General features: G+C 37.4%; 1 protein-coding gene across 10 annotated transcripts in view; it reads right to left on the bottom strand.

Moving 5' to 3' along the window:
* The window catches only part of raf1b (Raf-1 proto-oncogene, serine/threonine kinase b), a 108,790-nt gene that overhangs the window by 15,916 nt on the left and 73,548 nt on the right, over positions 1-19,326 (bottom strand). For all 10 annotated transcript variants that reach the window (XM_069939828.1, XM_069939831.1, XM_069939829.1 and 7 more), the window contains 2 exons: positions 13,543-13,719; positions 6,587-6,633 (listed from right to left, as the gene is read on the bottom strand). In XM_069939828.1, coding sequence (XP_069795929.1) covers positions 6,587-6,633; positions 13,543-13,719 — 224 coding nt within the window. The remainder of the gene's footprint in view (positions 1-6,586; positions 6,634-13,542; positions 13,720-19,326) is intronic.

Below are 19,326 nucleotides of genomic sequence, written 5' to 3'. Positions count from 1 at the left end.
GACTATAACATTCTAGCAAAGGCACCGGCCAACAGACTGGGTGAGTATTTACCAACATTAATACATCCAGATCAGGTGGGATTTGTTAAAGGAAGATGCTCTTCAAATAGTCTAAGTAGATTATTCAATATAATACAAATGGCAAAATCAAGGCTGAATCCAAACATACTATTTCTTCAGAAGCAGAAAAGGCATTTGATCAACTAGAATGGTCTTTCTTATACAAAATGGCAGAAACATTTAGTGTAGGTAGAAAATTTATAATTTGGATAAAAACCTTTTATCATAAGCCAAAAGCTAAAATGATAACAAATAGCCAAATGTCATCTATTTTTCCCTTGAGTAGATCGAGTAGACAGGGGTGTCCTCAATCACCAGCACTATTCATCCTAGCTATTGAACCTCTGGCGGAGATTATAAGAAGAGGTCCAGATATTAAGAACTTCAAATTTGGGCAGGAAAAACATAAAATTAGTTTATTTACTGATGGTGTGTTATTATATGTGTCTGTCCCCTTGAATCACTGATAAGATTACAGACAATATTAGAAAAACATGGAAGAATATCCGGATATAAAATAAATAAGGATAAAAGTGAGATAAGGCCATTGCAGGATTTTGATTATGAAAGATACCAAAAAGGAAATAGATTTAAATAGAAGGATGGAATTAAATACTTAGAAATAATGACAGATAATAATTTATAGAATTTACACAAGCTTAATTATTGATATTATATAAGATTTACATAAATGGAAAGATCTGCTGATTACATTAGTAGGAAGGGTAAATTGTATAAAAATGAAGGTTATACCAAGGCTACAGTATCTCTTGCAATCAGTGACTAACTAAAAATTTCATTTCATTATTACATAATTGTAGAAGACAATTCCTGTGGAATAACAAAGTACCAAGAATTTCACTGAAAAAGTTAATATGGGACTATAAATTGGGAGGACTTCCGGATTTTAAGAAGTATTATTCATCGGCACAAGCAAGATTTCTATCATCTTTCGTTGAAGAAAACAGTACCCCCCCCCCTTGTGGATTCGAATGGGACTGAATTCAGTAAAAGAGCAGACAATTAAGGACTTATTTATAAGTGAATGTTAAGTCTTAACAAACAAAACCCAGATAATCCTATATCAATACATATGATTAGAATATTGTAAGAAATAAATGAATGTATCGAGGGAAAAGCATGAGGACTGAGGACACCATTGTGCAAAAATTTACTACTGCCTGAAATCATGGTATGACAAAGGAATAAGATATGTTGATGACTGTTATATAAAAGGATCTCATGTCTTTTGAACAATTAAAAGTAAGTATGAAGAAGCTAATGGGACTTTCTTTTGCTTTCTCCAGTTAAGATGGTTCTTAAGAAAAAAAAGGGGGACCAAACTTGGCCCCATCTGAAATTAGTGAGATGGAACGAATAATTTGGCTGGGGAACACACCTAAATTTATACCCAAGATGTACTTTGCTCTCCAAGGTGTAAACCAGGTTTACAGAGATCGAGAGAGAGATGGGAGTCGGATTTAGGAGTTGCAACAATGGAAAGATGCTGGTCTGATTGGTGTTTGGATAGCATGACGTCAATTATAAATGCAAGATATGGATTAGTACGATATAATTTTCTATTACATAAATCAAAATCAGAAATATTGGAAATGCGTTTTAGATGTGGAATTGAAATAAGAACATTTGTGCACGCCACTTGGTCATGTGTGAAGGTGAGACCTTTCTGGCAGGATATTACTGATATACTAACAAGGTTAACAGGGGTGGCTGCAGACAACCCGGAGCTTTATCTTTTGGGCAACTTTATTGAAATAAATAATACACTAACTAATTCCAAATTTAATTTATTAAGAAAGCTTTAGCTGTGGCTAAGAAATGTATGCGATTACTTGGAAATCTGACTCCCCTCTACAGATAGCATGATGGAAGACAGAGATGAACAGTTGTGTATATATCTATATATCTTGAAAATGGAAAATTTTGATATGTATATTTATGGAAAAAAATATTCAAAAAATAATTTCATTCATTAATCATTGCTACATTTGAAGCAATTTTACTTCCCTGCAAGAGATATGGAATAAAATAAGAATTTTTATATAATACTAATATGGCTAGATATTTGGTAGAAGTATTTAATATCTTATATACAGTAAAATCCCCTGTAATCAGAATTCATGCATTTTGCAGGGTCTTTTGTCTTTCAAACTGTTTATTCTCAATGCAGGTGTATTAGTTAAGTATTGTAAGAGTGTGTCTCAGGCAGCCAGAAAATTTGCATATATGATATCCACAATCTCTGTAGGTGCCGGATACCGGGGATTTTACTCTACTGAATTTTGTTCAGACAGTCATTACCATATTGGATGAAAAGACCAGGAAAAGGAATTGGAGCTGGTGCTTCTTTTTGTTTGATGTGTATTCCAGCAGATACTCTGGGCGTGCACAATGTTTCACATGGCATGAACGTTCATCTGGAATGACTTCTGCACAACTGCTTCATACCCCACATGCATCCAGTACCAGACTGTAACCAAAGGATTGCGTTCTGCTTTACATTAGCTAAATAGCCTAAACTTAAATGGATTACTGCTGGGTAATCTTTGGAATTAATCTTCCTCCAAGGACTGCCGTTCCTAATTTATGAAAGGGATGAGTTCTCAGAACATAATTCAAGTGCAACTGTGCATCAATGATGCTAGGCAAAAAGCATGATGAACAATTTTGAACCATGTCTTGATTTGCAGATATTGGAGTGATGGTCATTCTGACAACAAATTTAGCAGTGTAAATTGAGAACAATATTTATGATTACTTCCCCCATGCTCGTTTCCAATGCTTTCTGCCCTCCCATTCAAGTCCTTGGCTCCATCGTCCTAAACTGACATCTCTTCCCCTGGAATCTCTCTCTCCAACCCACCAAGATGTCATCTTCTCTGCCCTGGCCCCACATCCTTTACCCATTTCCCTCAACCATCCCTGCAATCATCTCCCCAGTGGAATCTGACTGCACACAGTGGCTAAAGGCTCGAGCAGGATGTTCAACAAGAGATCCAATATGCCAGAAACTGACAGCCCAGACTGATCCCCTTTTAATTGTATCACATGTAAATACCCTACTCTGAAGAGGAAAGGCCTGACCAATATTTACCACTCACTCATCAGGTCATTATATCAGTGTCTGACAAATGCAAATCAAAAGTATATTTTCCTTGATTATAACTGGTGCCACATTTCACAAGGATTTTGTGGAGCCTGGTTCACATCAAATGTGCTAAGGTGGAGACAGTGGACAACTTCAAGTTCCAAGGAGTAAACATATCCAGTGACCTGTTGCGATCCATTCACGTGGACTCAACGGTCAAGAAGCCACACCTGTGCCTCTACTTCTTCGGATGCCTGACTAAATTTAGCACGTCACCTACGCCCCTCACAACTTCGACTGATGCACTATATCCCGTCAAGGTAAGGGAACGGCTCTGCCCAAGTCCACAAGAAACTGCAGAGTTGGAAATGTGGTTCAGCCCATCACCAACACCCCACTCCCCCAACTATCTACAACTCCTCCATCTTAAAGGTCTCATCCCACTCTAGTTACACTCTCTTCCTCCCAGGGGCATAACCAGGTTCTAAAGGTAGGGAGAGGGAGCACATAAAATAGATGCCATGACTCATGCCAGATAGTGAGTCAGTGGTTGAATAGCGGCATCGGACCAGTGGGGGAAGGCACCCTGAACACCATACCCCCCCCCCCCAGATAATCCCATGAGGAAGACGATTCATGAGTGCAAGATCACCCCATTCGAAGAGTTTCTTTCCTGCTGCTCCCAGAATTCAGTATGCCTTTGCTCCGTTCCATCTGATATCTCCCTGTAACTGTGCTTCTGTGCTATGCCTTACTTGCTGTGCTATGTACGAGATGTTTTGCTGGAAAGCTCTCAAAAACAACTATCTCTACATTCACTAAAACTTGTCACGTGAATCTGTATTCCTTTATCAATTTGTTAGCATGAAGGAGAAAGCCCCACTATATGGGGTTCCGATGAAGCAATGTGTCCATTTCATTTTGATATGACTTTTAGAATCAGCCCCTTATAGTTAATTTAGCTGCCAACTATGAAATTAAAAGGGATATAACTGTAAAAGCCGCCCACGGATGGATACATGAACAAGGCTTGGGCTGCAAACAAAATACAGTAAAACCCCTGGTTATCGGCACCTATTGGGATTGGTAGATGCCGGATCAGCGAGCTTTCCTATTGCTTGCGACTCACTCTAACAAATTTTAAGAATAAACAGTTTAAAAGACGAGAATATTATACTGTACTTATACTGAACAATCTTCCCTCGTATTAATCTATAAACCTTAAAGCATTTTACTTTATTTTCCAATCACATTCTCTTCAAAAACATTTAACTGTCACTGCCTCTGCTGGTTCCTCCCCTCCACAGAGACGCCTAAAAGACGAACAGTAACATCACAGATAATTATCCTCCAACCTCCCCCAAGTTTATAGTAAAACCTTGTTGTTATACTTAATGATATACCAATGAAGATAAGGAGACAGTTCAAGTCACCCCAACCAGCTCTTCATCCTGGGCGACGCCATTGCTGCTTCACACAACTTTATTCAAACAGCTGCAGTGAGCAAAGTACGACCAAGACTCTCCACTGGCTGAATATTTGCTCCCATCTTCATCAAAGATTTGTGTGTTATTTCAGAGAACATTTACTTTTACAATGTAAAACTTTTTTAAAAATTTATTTTTATCCATCTTCATTTTATTTACTCATTTCCCTCAATTTTTATTCTGGTTGCTTGAGGTTGCCATTGCTTGAATACAGGGTCATTGGAATTTACTTCTCCGTATTTAACGTCATATAAGACCTCCCCACCTCCATTTTAGGAAAGATTTGTTCCAGTGTATTTACAGGTAAAATTTGGACAGAACATGCAACTAGGACATCGGTAAAACTAGTTTTAGTAATAATATTGCTATAAATTAACAAGAGAAAACTTTTTATAAGAGAACATTAATAACAACTATCGTAAACAAAAACACAATAACAAAGACTTTAATCGTCTTCACTGCCTGAATGTTCATCAACACCATCACAGTCAAAGCCCAAAAACCCAGCGTTAGCACAATCTTCAAATAATGCATCCTCCTCAGTGCCATCAAGGGCATGACTAATACCACACATAAAAGCCTTAACAATAATTCCAGCTCTTACAGATCCCAACAAGTCTTCGTCCACTCACACACCCGTGTAATGGTGGGATGTTTCACTCTTCCTGCTCGTGTTAGTTCATGGTCCTTTTCTCCCATCCATTTGATCCAGTGTTCCCTTAAGCTATTTTTAAACAGCTTGTTTATACACACTCCTAAAGGCTGCAATTGGTTTGTCAGACCACCAGGAATAACAGTTTTCAGTTCGCGTGCTTTTTTTTTAATATAAACGTCTTCAGTTGTGTATGTGAGAACTGATCCCAGACCAAAAGTGCAGGGTTTGTTTTTTTTTAAAAAAGAGTTTACTGGGATGTCTTTGCCATATTTTCTGCAACCATAATTTGATTCCAGCTTCATCCATCCAGCCTTTCGGATAAACATGATCAAACACACTGCATGGTTTTTTTTCTTTGGGGGTAAGTCTTTCTTTGAAATATTACATATGGTGGCAGTTTTGTGCCATAAAAACTACTGTATCGTGTGTCTTTTCATAACCAGTGGTTTTTACTACAAGGGTTTTAGTTATGTTGGAAGATACATCGAATGTTATTGGAACTTCATCCATGTTCCCTATTTGGCTCAGTTCAAAACAAGTTATTTTTTGTGCATTTATTACGAACTTGTGTAATTCTAATATTTTGTCTTCATAAACCGCTGGCATTTTCTGTGCAATCGATGGTTTTATACGCATTGATAAACCGTTCCATTTCATGAATTGGTAACATCAACCTTCTGTTCCAGTATAATCCTTCTGCTTTTGTTCTTCTAAGCTTTATGTATTATCGTTTTGGTAAAAATGCATTTCCCTCCTTCTTTCATTTAGCACCCAATTTTTTTTAAAAAAAACTCCTCCTCAAGTTGTGGCCCACGTGGGGCTGGATGATGAAGGTTACGTTTACCCTTGAGCCGTTTTTCTTCTTTCTCCATGCAAGTACCATTTTTTGCGGTAGCTGCCACTCTATTACCGTGCTCCGTAGCATACGTTGCGACTTTGAGTTTGTGTGCAATAGTGCAGCTTGAGCATGTTCCTCCTGTCGCCATCTTATGGCTGAAAGCCTTCCACTACAGTGCCAAAAATGGAAGCTCCAAAATGTCACCTTTGCATACAAGACCCAAGCTGGTTTTTGAGGCAATTTGGGGGGAGAAAAGGGGCGTCTTAAATGCCATCAAATACGGTAAATTGACCCACGTGGCTAGGATACAAATCCCATTTCCTTTAGTCATCCCACACTGGGATATTTCATGATTGGCTCTAGCATTTATTTCTGTTCTGATTCACTCTAAAGAAGCAGGAGTAAAATAAACAGATTAAATTAAACAAAAAGGATACTGTTTGACTTCATGTCCCTGTGGATAATGTTCTTTGCATGCAAGTAACTGTTGGGGAAAAAAAAAAGCAAACTAAGATCAGATTATTCTGTTTAACTCCATGAATTTTCTGGCCAATAACTCTGCTTTAATTTTCTTTAAAAAAGTACTTAATGTAAACTCAAACTTGTCTTTAATTTTAATGCAGACATAGTAACAGAGACAGTGTCTCCGAAATGTGAGTATACCTGCTCGTCCGCCCTGCCCAAATCACTGAACCTCATTCAACAATGATCAAGAATCGGAGGGACACGACTCTTTTCTACACAACAAGAGGAACCCACTTTGTAGAATGGGTGCCATGGATACTTGATACTATAATCTTTTTTTTTTGGCAGGACTTATAAAATTGTATCATCACCTTCTCCTCCCTTGCCTCGTCATCTCCCATTTTCTCTGGCTGCCTATACGAGTTTTTTTTCCTTCACAAGCGATTCTGATTAATTGCGACAAAAATATCCAGTGACACAAACATGAATCCAGCACGTTAGCCGTGAATTGACTGTCATTGGTCCTTCCTTCCTATCCCAGGTTACAATGTTCAATTTTATACAAGAATGACCCCCTAATTTCCATTTATCCCAGCGGATTGTTTAATTCACGCAAATTTGACTCCAAAAGTCACGCACAGGCGCACACTGCATGGACTTGCTAGGTTACTGTATTCTAGGATCTGGGAAATAATCAACATGGAGCAAATTTGCTTTTAAAGTAACCGTATGAAATTCTCAGCAAATATTCTGGATGCACATTTTTTCAAAATATGGATTCTCAGAAGCAAAGTATCAGTAACTGAATTTGCATTATAAACTACGAGTCCGATCAGCTAGCAAAGAAAGAGGTCTGAGGATCTACCTTGCACGTTCTTTTGTCCTCCTGGCTCTCTAATACTGGTTTACAGACACTCCAAGTCAATAGTTACGAGCTCTTGTGAATCTTTCAATTCAAAAGAACTGGTTCTAAAGATTTTAATCATCGTAAATCCAACCAGTGACCAACAACTGATGAATTAGGAATTGGATTCAAACACCAGACGAACAGACTCAAACGTATCCAAATTTTTGGTCTCTATTCTGAACAAACTCATTTACTATTGTGTACAAATGGAAATGTTGCATACAGAAAGAACAAGATAATAAAATCCTGCAGCCATCTTTATGAGTACTTCGTTAATTGTTTAAATAAATTACACAACAGCAAAAGAAAATTTGGAACAAAAGTTTCTACTGCTAAAAAGTGCTGAACAGAACTCCCCTACCTCCCATCACATTCAACAAAATCCTCTCAATTTCCAACATCTTCAACAAGATTCTGGGAGTCACGTGATGGAGTAGTGGCCGGACGGTGAACTCCAGCCCTCTCCAGAAAAGTCGGGAAAAACAAGAGAAAATACAAAGGCACAGAAATACAAGTTAAAGAAAAGTGAATATAAAGGTGGAAAGAAGATGGAGACAAAAGGAGAAAAATCAAAATCAACGGAAAGAAGAGAGGAAGAGAAGACAACGGAGGAAAAAGGTGAAGGCCTTACCTGTCCAAAGAGGCCCGCTGTGGAGAGAAGACCCCACTACCTCAGGTCGGTAGAAAGAGAACTACAACAATGGCTCACAGAGCCGAGTAAAAGTGCGCAACCGCGCATGCGCGACTCCTCGCGCATGCGCGATGCGCATACAAAAAAACACACCGACGGGAGGGGGGACCAGCTGGGGAGTCGATCTCCACAGCCGGCAACGACAGCTGCAGAACACCTGCAGCAAGAAGAGACCACAGAAGACAACGGAAACAAGAAAGAAGAGGAGGAAAGGGCAGCAAAGAAACAACAGATGGTCAACCTAGAGGAAGAAGAAGAGGAAGAGGAAGAGTACAGGGAAATAGAAGAAGAAAAGATAGGCAAGGTAAAGGAGGTACTTGCTCTTGTTAGAGGATACATGGAGTCATTTAAAGAATGGCAAACACAGGAATTCAATGATTTAAGAAGAAGAATAAACAACACAGAAAAGAAAATAAATAAAATGGATATGACCTTAACAGAAATGGGGAAAAAAATGGACAAGATGGAAGAACGGGCAATAGCAGCAGAAATGGAGGTAGAAGACTTAAAAAAGAAATTGGAGGAATCTAATAAAAAAACTAAAGAGACACAAGAATTACTAGCCCAAAAAATAGATATAATGGAAAATTATAACAGAAGAAATAACATAAAGATAGTGGGCCTTAAGGAAGATGTAGAAGGCAAGAATATGAGGGAGTTTATAAAAGAATGGATCCCTAAGGCCCTAGGATGTCCAGAACTACAGCAAGAAATGGAAATAGAAAGGGCACATAGAGCATTGGCCCCTAAACCACAACCACAACAAAAACCAAGATCTATTGTAGTAAAATTCCTAAGATATACTACAAGAGAAAAGGTGCTGGAGAAGACAATGGAAAAAGTAAGAGAGGGCAACAAACCACTGGAGTATAAAGGGCAAAAAATCTTCATTTATCCAGATATAAGCTTTGAACTCCTAAAGAAGAGAAAAGAGTTCAATGCAGCAAAAGCGATTTTATGGAAGAAAGGATATAAATTTACACTGAAGCATCCTGCGGTATTGAAAATATTTATTCCAGGACAACAAAACAGACTATTCTCGGATCCAGAAGAAGCACGAAAATTTGCAGAACAATTACAAAAATAGACTGAGGGATGAAGACGGGTAATGAGAGCAAAAATTATCACGATTGATATGTATGTGGGTAAAGACAAAAATAGACTGAGGGATGAAGACGGGTAAGGAGGGTAAAAATGACCACGATTGATATGTATGCGGGTAAAGAGGTATAAGAGTGAATAGAGACAACGGGCATATGTGAAAGTATCTGTAATTAGAGGAAAACATAGAAAGTATAGACAAGAATTAATAAGGGAAGGTAATGGAATAGAGAGAATAAGGAGGGAACTAAAAGAGTGACCTTTGTGACATATAAAAAACGAAATCTTTTCTGGGGGGGGCTGGGTGGGGGGAAAAGAGCGGTCACTGCAAAATCAGTTGACGCTTGCGAGTGGATTCGCAAATCCAAATGGAGAGGGGAGATGTGGTTGTCCGACAAGGGATAAAGGGCAACTCAGGAGGGGAAGGGGAGATTGGGGATAAAGAAGATAGAAATAGGAGAATAAGGAAAATGTTGGATGTTGTAGGAATGTTGTCTGGTAAAGAGTTGAAAATAAGAAAACAGAAATGGAAAAGGAGGAAAGGTAATGATGGAAAAACGGAAAGAGAAGATAAACAAAATATAAAATGGCTACGCTGAACTATATGACTCTAAATATTAATGGAATACATAACCAAATTAAAAGGAAGAAACTACTAAATTTACTGAAAAAGGAAAAAATAGATATAGCATTTGTCCAAGAAACACATTTAACTGAATTGGAGCACAAGAAATTAAAGAGAGATTGGGTAGGACATGTAACAGCAGCATCGTATAATTCAAAAGCAAGAGGAGTGGCTATATTAATTAGCAAAAATGTGCCATTTAAAATAGAAGAGGAAATAATAGATCCAGCAGGGAGATATGTTATGATAAAATGTCAGATATATTCAGAGCTTTGGAATCTACTTAATATATATTCACCTAACGAAGAAGATCAAAAGTTTATGCAAGATATCTTTTTGAAGGTAGCTAATACGCAAGGGAACATACTAATAGGAGGGGATTTCAATCTGAATTTGGATCCAAATATGGATAAAACGGGGAAAAAAATTAACAGGAAGAACAAAGTAACCAAATTTATAATTAAATCAATGCAAGAAATGAAACTTGTGGACATATGGAGGAAACAAAACCCAAAAGAAAAGGAATACTCATACTACTCGACTAGACATAAAACATACTCAAGGATAGACCTATTCCTGTTATCAGCCCACATACAAGGGAGAGTTAGGAAAACGGAATATAAAGCTAGACTATTATCGGACCACTCACCCCTGTTATTGGCAATAGAGCTAGAAGACATCCCTCCAAGAATGTATAGATGGAGATTAAACCCCATGCTACTTAAAAGACAGGATTTTAGAGAATTTATTGAAAAACAATTAAAAATGTACTTTGAAGTAAATACGGAATCAGTGGAAGATAAGTTTATACTATGGGACGCAATGAAAGCATTCATTAGAGGGCAAATAATAAGTTATGCAACCAAGATGAAGAAGGACTATAATCAGGAAACAGAGCAGTTGGAAAGGGAAATAATAAACATAGAAAAAAAATTAGCAATAAAGGAAGATACAACCAAAAGAAGAGAATTGGCGGATAAAAAAATAAAATATGAAACATTACAAACATATAAGGTGGAGAAGAATATAATGAAGACAAAACAGAAATATTATGAACTAGGGGAAAAAACACACAAAATCCTAGCATGGCAGCTTAAGACAGAGCAAACTAAGAAAATGGTATTGGCAACAAGGAAAAAAGACAAACAAATTACATATAATCCAAAAGAAATTAAGGAAAACTTCAGAGAATTCTATGAACAATTATACCGAACCGAAAACGAAGGGAAAGAAGGGAAAATAGATGAATTTTTGACTAAAATTGAACTACCAAAACTAAATATAAAGATAAAAAAGGAAACATGGGAGAAGTTATGCTCTGGAACGATGAGAAATACAATAAATACGAGGCTGCGTATGATACAATATAATTGGTTACACAGACTATACATTACACCGCAAAAGTTAAATAAATGGGACCCAACAGTATCTGATAGATGTTTTCGATGTAAAAAAGAAAGGGGAACAACAATTCATGCAATCTGGACATGTGAGAGAGTAGAAAAATTTTGGGATGATCTCAATCAGATATTAAATAAAATAACAGAAAACAATATACCAAAGAATCCAGAGATCTTTCTCCTAAGTAACATAAAAAATAAAGAATTTGGAATTGACTTGGAGGATGCACAAAAAAGATTTGTTAAGATAGCCCTAGCTGTAGCAAAAAAATGTATTATGTCAACCTGGAAATTGGAAGATAATTTGAAAATACAACAATGGTATATAGAAATGAATAAATGTATTCCATTAGAAAAAATAACATATAGTTTAAGAAATAATATTGAAATATTCGAACAAGTATGGGAGCCTTACATTAAATACAATAGCGAAAACCTACCGGGAACAAACATTACCTAAGTTGATGGAAGGAGAAGAGAAGAAAAAAATGGACTCAGTAGAATTTCTGGTGTATTTTTGTTGAATGACAACATTGTCTAACTGAATTAATGCAACCTAGATTGTATAACTAAAATGGATGAGAGGGGGGAGGGATGGGGGGGTGGCTTGGGAGGAGGGAGGGGGGAGGGAGAAAAAGTCACTGTAAATGTGTGGAAAAGAAAAAGTGTATATCATGGCTATTGTGATTTATGGTGTGAAAAATAAAAAATTTAAAAAAAAAAAAACAAAAAAAAACAAGATTCTATCATCACGTACATCTGTATCACAGATGGTCATGTGACCTCTGCCTGGAACCCAGACAGGAGTCACCTCACCTGCCAATCAACGGTTAATCTGCCCAGCGGTGAGGCTGATGTGTGATTTGTTCTCCAGGTGCCAATCAGTGGTTAGATTTGCCCACAGGTTGAGGCCAACTTGCAATTGGTCTTCATAGATCATGTGGACGGGCCCTGCATTGAAAACTCAGCATGTGGAGTTTCTCGCTCTCTCTGTTCTTGCTGAAGTAATGGAGACCATCATTGAACTCCAAGCTGCAGGCCACGGGCAGCCCCAAAAGGCCAACTGCAAGGGACTCATCCAAGATCGCGAGCCGTGGGCATTGCTGGAGACCAGGTTCATTTGCTATACTTGTAAATTGTAATTTACCGTTTATTAGTGCGCTACAGTTGCTAGTGATAGAGAGGGGTGATGGGTATCGTGTGTTTAACCCTTGCAATCCCAATCAGGAGTTGAGAACGTTTAGCAGCAATGTGCAGTTATTTGTGCATTATAGCAGGTTAGTCTGTGTGCCTTTTTTTTAAATGAATCCCCTTCTGTGTAAATAAAGACCACTGTTTGTTGATAACACAGCCTCGATTCTCTTTGAACCTATTCTGAACACATATCATCTTCCATCCACATTCAACATTTCAGAAAGATTCCCTCGTCCCATTCTTGAAGCCTATGCAACTGCATGAAATGCAAGACCCATCATTTTCCTTTTTCTCTTCCCACTATCAAGCAATTCCCTCACACCTTATCCGATTTAGTCCGCTGCATTCGATGTTTGCATTGTCGTCTCCTCTTTATTGGTGGAAGAAGACACAGACCGGGTAACCATTATGGGAAGTCCACGCCCACTCTGATTTGTCTGTGGCTCCTGCACCATTACAATATTCAGGAATGGCACCCATCTGGACATGGTTCAGCCTTCCAGAATCAATGTTGAATTCTGCAGCTTCAGGTAACCCGATTATTCCACCTACAACAGAACTGGCCAATCTGTCACAAACGTCTCAATTCTCCCCCCAATCAGTCTGATTGAGAATGTACAATGGTTCCACATTTTGCAACATTTACATTTCTTTATTTGCATTGTAATTGTGTTAATCTCTCATCTTTTATCCAAGTTCTTTCTCCCTAACTGCCCCCATTAACCCACCAACCAGATAACCTTGTTTACATTTTACCTCAAGACAAACCTGGCCTCACCATCCTTTGTCCTATCCATCCACCTCCACCCTTCCCGAAACTAAAAACTACCTCTTTTTTTTCCTCCCTCCAATTTCTAACAACGGGCCTAAACAGGAGCTCAGTTTCTCTTTCTGCTGATGCTTCTGACCTACTAAATGTTTCCAGCCCTTTCTATTTTTAAAACCAGAGAAAGTTTTTACTCAGGTCTGAGGTCGCGACACTGAAACATACTTTATGAAGCGGCACTCACTCCATTCCTTGGGCTGTCTGACGAGCAATGTCAATCAGCTGAAACATCTCCAGCTTGATTTCCTGGACGTGCAAGTGTTGATAGAGGCTGCTGCCTTCGCACCACTGGGTAACAATGGCCAGGTTAAACTTCGTCATGTAGCCCATAAATAATAAGATGTTTACGTGCCGAGTTTTCCTGCATCAAAACAAAAATCCCATCAGTAAGGTATCTGCCATTAGAAAGGGGATACAATAAAATTCCCAGTATCCGGCACCGGGAATGCCGGATATGTCAATTTTCCGGTTGACTGATACACATTCTGACAGCGGCCAACTAATACACCTGTATCGACAATAAACATTTCAAAAGTCAAGACGGTGCAAAATGTAAAGTAATTTGGAAAAGAAAATCGGTATTGTAGTCCTTAATTTTGTAAAGTTCATTTTAATTATATAATTCCTGTAACTTACAAAACTTAATTTTAAATTTGAACCCCAGTTGCTGGCGTTGTAACAGTGTTGCATTAAACACTACACTAACCATGCCACCATCATAATTAACCCCCCCTCCCCAAAGTTTACTTACTAATATACCAATAAAGATTCTTCCCAGACAAGGATAGGGAGACCCTTTGGAAGAGTCAACCCAGTGGCGAGCGACATCGGCCAGCTCTTCATCCTGGACACCGCCATTTTATTCAAACACAACTTTATTGAAACTTCATTCAAACAGCTGCTGCGTGAGTGGCTCGACCAGAGCGCTCTGCTGACTGAACGTTGGCTCCCATCTCCATGATGTTGTGTTGCTTCAGAGAACATTTACTTTTCCAGTTTTAAACTTTTATTTAAATTCTTATTCATTCCTAATCATTCTAATTTTTTGCTTATTTTTTTTTTGCCGGTTGGTTGGGTTGTTGGTTGCTTGAATTCCGGATACCAGGGATTTTCCTGTACATGTTTTATTTTAAGTCCCATCTCTCAGGCTCATCAAGGATTACTGTTTGTCAGGTCGAACAGGTGATGAAATCGCTGCATCTCATCCAAATGATCATACTTGTTTGGTTTAATTCACATACATACATACAGACTTACACTTATTTACAGGATGCTGCATCAGAAATTCAAACCAACAATTTCCCTCTCTAACGTGTGAGACCCTCGGGAAGCTTAGTGCATGGAGCGCGAAACCTCCTCAACCTTTCCAGCAGGAGACTGGATTTAGAAAGGTTCAGTGAGCTCTCAGCAGCTTTTAAGCAAAAGCATCAAGAACGTAAAAGTCCACTTCACATTGAAGGACACCCCAAAGCATTTCAGAAATACAATTTATACAAAATGGGAATTCCACTAAAGATGTCCCCAGGAGAGTTTTCTCTGAGGGTTTATTTAAAAACATATTTTAAAATTGGAGACAGTCAGACTGAAGGGTTTGGGGAGACTGCCCATAAACAGTTGTGGACATTAGAGGCGCAGTGAAGGAATCTAAACATGAAAAGGAAAATCTTTCATCTGGAAGCGTTGGGAGACTGGGTAGCGGTCATGATGTGTCAGAACACAAACACACGCTTGACCTGTGTTGACTAAGGTGCCTCCCAAAACTAATCCCATTTTCCTGCAATGTTCCTCTCTTCCTTTCCTATCCATTAACCTGTTCAGGAGTAAAACAGGAAGGTTTGCAGACACCGTAATTGAAGTAAAAATGTAACGCTGGAGAAAGTCACTTGGTCAAACAGTGTCCTTCATAGAGCAAAGATAAAGATACATAACCATCATTTCAGGCTTGAGCCCTTCACCAATCAGCAAAATGTAGGCAGGCACCCAAACAAAAATGTTAATGATTTTTTAAATGCTGCAATTAGACCAGGTTCTCCCACCTCCTCTGACAGCTTGTTCCATACATCCACATCTCTCTGTGTGGGAAAGATGTGACCTTTAGATCTTTAAATCTTTCCCCTCATGCATTAAACCTGTGCCCTCTAATGTTACACTCCCTTATCCTGGGCAAAAGGCTATCTATCTATCACCTTAGTAATCTTATAAACGTCTATAAAAGTTGCCCCTCAGCTTTCTGTGCTCCAATTAAAACAATCCTAACCAATTTTCTCCTTGTAACTGAAACCCTTTCTTTCAGGCAAAATCCTGAAAGCTCTCTAATGCTTTCTATTGTTTGGTGACAAGAACAACACACAACATAGCAAGTATGGCCTCATCAATATCTTTCACTGCTGCAAAGCAATGTCTCAACCCTTAAGGTCAATGTCCTTACCGATGAAGGCAAGCAAGCTAAATGCCTTCTACACTACCCTAACCACTTGTGTCACCATTTTAAGGGAGCTCTGAACTTGCATGCCAAGGTTCAGAAACACTTCTCAGGTCTCTGGTGGTATCTCCAGCCAGATCTAGTCAAATCAAGCTTATTGTCATCTGATTACACAAGTACAACCTGACAAAACAGCATTCTCTGGTTCTCGTTGCAAAACATGCAGACACACAACCAGACCCAACGCACATTCAGACACACAATATATATGCAGGACAAATATTCATATATATCGTTTCGTAAATATGAGCATCTCGAATGGTTACTGTGAACAATTCAGCATTGTGGGAAGAAGCTGTTTCTCAGCCCGGTGGCGCTGGCTCTGATCCTCCTGTTATCTCTTTCTCAAAGGGAGCAACTGAAAGATGCTGTGTGCAGGGTGGAAGGGGTCCTCAATGATTTTACGTGCCCTCTTCATTCAAAGATCCCAGTAGACCACGTCGATGGTGGGGTGGGGAGACTCTAGATCAGGCTGCTGAAGATGGCAATGATCATTAGGTAAAGCATGAGAGCCTATAAAATGACAAACTCTTTCCTTTGGCCTCATATCTTCTTCCAGCTTAACACTTCTGAATTTCTTACTCCATCACTAGCATCCATGCTATCGGACGTCTAGATACTAAGCTCTGGAATTCTCTCCAAAAATGTCCTTTTTTTCCTCTCTAAATGTTAATATCAAACTCTTTGACCAAGGATTTGGTTAGCTAGTTTACATAGATTTATATATGGCCCAGTGCCAAATTAATCACTTCTGGGATTATTTTACAATGTTAAAGGTTTTATGTAAATAAAAGGCTTTATTGAGATAGTGGTTTGTGGCCACCTGGTTGGCTCCTCCTCATTTTCACTTGCCCACGTCTAAAGGCAAGGGTCTAAACTGTTTCCCAAAAAAGGGGAAAAATCCTTAACAAACATCTTCACGTAGACCAATATCTTTGTTAAATGTAGATTATAAAATTGTATCCAAATTTTGGGATAATTATTTGGTTAAGATACTTCCAAAATTAATTAATATGGACCAGACGGAGTTTATTACATAAAGGAAGGCAGCTAATATAGTGAGATTTTTATGTTTGATAAATGTGGCACAAAAAAAAGGAAAATTCCAGTGATGGCAATTACTTCAGATGCAGAAAAAGCATTTGATAGATTAGAATGGGACTTTCTATTTAAGGTATTTGATTAGTTCAGATTCCTGGAAACTGTCTCCTTCTGCCATTTAAATTTTGTCATTTTTTACAATTTGAGTATAATCCGTCTCAATCATTGGCATCACTTCAATTTTATCAATATTTACTTTGTAACCTGATATTAACCCGTACTCCACCAAAAATTGTACGTTTATTTTTTAATGAAATTTCAGGGTTTGTAAAACATTACATCATATGCAAAAAGACTAATTTTATGTTCTTTATCTTTTATCTTAAAGCCATTAATCTCATTATCTCTTCTCATCATGTCTCTTAAATGTTCTATGGCCAGCACAAATAAAAATGGTGATAATGGACAACCTTGTCCAGATGGTCTTTTCAATAAGAAAGATTTTGATATCTATTTGTAACTACTTTAGCCTATAATGCCCTTATCCAATTTCTAAAATTTATTGGAATTCCAAAAACCGCCAATATTTTAAATAGCCCCATTCTAATCTGCCAAACGCTCTTTCTGCATCTAGAGCCAAAGCTATTGATAGTATTTTTTCTTTTTTGAGCTACATTTAATAAACTTAAAAACTTACAATATTATCAGCTGATCTAATCTTCATGAAACCCGTTTGTCCGTATTTATCAATTTAGGTAAATATTTAGCTAATCTATTGGCTAATAATTTAGACAAAATTTTATAATCTGTATTCAATAATGATATTGGTTTATATGAAGATGAAAGCAAAGGATCCTTCTTTATTTTTTTTGAATGACTGTTATTAATGCTGTTTTAAACGACTGGTAAATAACAAGAGTCATTCATTTGATCTAGCAATCCCATAAATATAGGGATCAATAACTCTTTAAAAACCCCAGAGAGGAACCATCCTCTCCTGGAGCCTTATTATTTGGTAAAAAGACATCAATATTTCATATATTTCTGTATCAATAAAAGAGTTTGTTAATTCAGTCTTCTCAATATTTAATTCCAGCAATATAATTTGTGATATTCATCCATTTTATCTCCTTCTTTCAAAGATATAATTTCATAAAATTTCATAAAAACATCATTAATACCCTGTGTTTTATAAGTAAGGTGATCAGATTCCTCTTTTATGGCTATTATTGTTCTCAATAATTGCTCTGTCTTCAATTGCCACGCTAAAACTTTATGGGTTCTATCTTCCAACTGGTAATATTTTTGTCGAGTCCGCCTTGCATCTCTCTCCATTTTATATGTATGTATTTCATTAAATTTCAATTTTTAAAAATTCCAATATTCTTCGTTTCTCAACATTCACTTGAATCTGTAATTCTTTTTCCAACTTTGTTATTTATTTTTCCAAGTGGTTAACTTCAGACATTTTTTAAAATCTTAGCTGTATAACATATCATTTTCCCTCTTAAATAAGCCTTCATAGAGTCCCAAACCACAAATTTATTGGTTCCAGATTGTTCATTAGTCTCTGGAAAAAATTTTATCTGCTATCTTATAACTTCACAAAAATCTTGCCTTTTTAAACAATGCAGTGTTAAACCTCCATCTATAACCTATATTTTGTTCTTCTTCCAAAACAATTGACAAAACTAAAGGTGAATGATCAGCTAATATTCTTGCTTGGTATTCAATCTTTTGAATTCTTGCTTGTAGCTGAGAAGAGATTAAGAACATATCTATATGTGGATATGTCTTATATCTAAAAGAATAAAATGAATAGTCCCTAATACCAAGATGCATCTTCCTCCAACTATCAACAAGTTGCATTTCATTCAAAAAATTCATTACAGCTTTAACTAACTTGTTTTTAACCATAATTCCACCTGATCTATCCAACTTAGAATCAAAAGAAAATTTAAAATCTCCTCCCATGATTATTTTCCCCTTTGCATTGGCTAATTGCATAAAAAGATACAGTATAAATTTTCCATCATCTATATTCGGTGCATATATATTCAAGTGTCCAATATTCCAAATAGATTTTACAATTCACCATCACATAACTTCCCACTTTATCAATAAATATGTCCAATATTTTAATTGGTAAACTTTTATTTATTAAAATCGCTACCGCTCTGGCTTTAGAATTAAATGAAAAAGGCAATACCATTCCTACCCAATCTATTTCCGTTAAATGAGTTTCTTGTTTAAAAAGCTATATCCACTTGAGTTTTTTTTCATATAACTTAATAACCTTTTTCTCGTTATCAGATTCTGAATTCCGTTAATAATACCAATAAAAGTCAATTTCCCTTCTATTAAACACCAGCATTAAACTGTATGTCCATCCAGTGTCCCCTTCCCCCTCACTCCAATACTCTTTGTATAACATACTACGTTCAT

The sequence above is a fragment of the Narcine bancroftii genome, chromosome 5 (assembly GCF_036971445.1).
Source record: "Narcine bancroftii isolate sNarBan1 chromosome 5, sNarBan1.hap1, whole genome shotgun sequence".
Classification (NCBI taxonomy): Eukaryota; Metazoa; Chordata; class Chondrichthyes; order Torpediniformes; family Narcinidae; genus Narcine; species Narcine bancroftii.
Note: the sequence above shows the minus strand (reverse complement) of the source record. Positions and strands in the feature narration are given on the sequence as shown.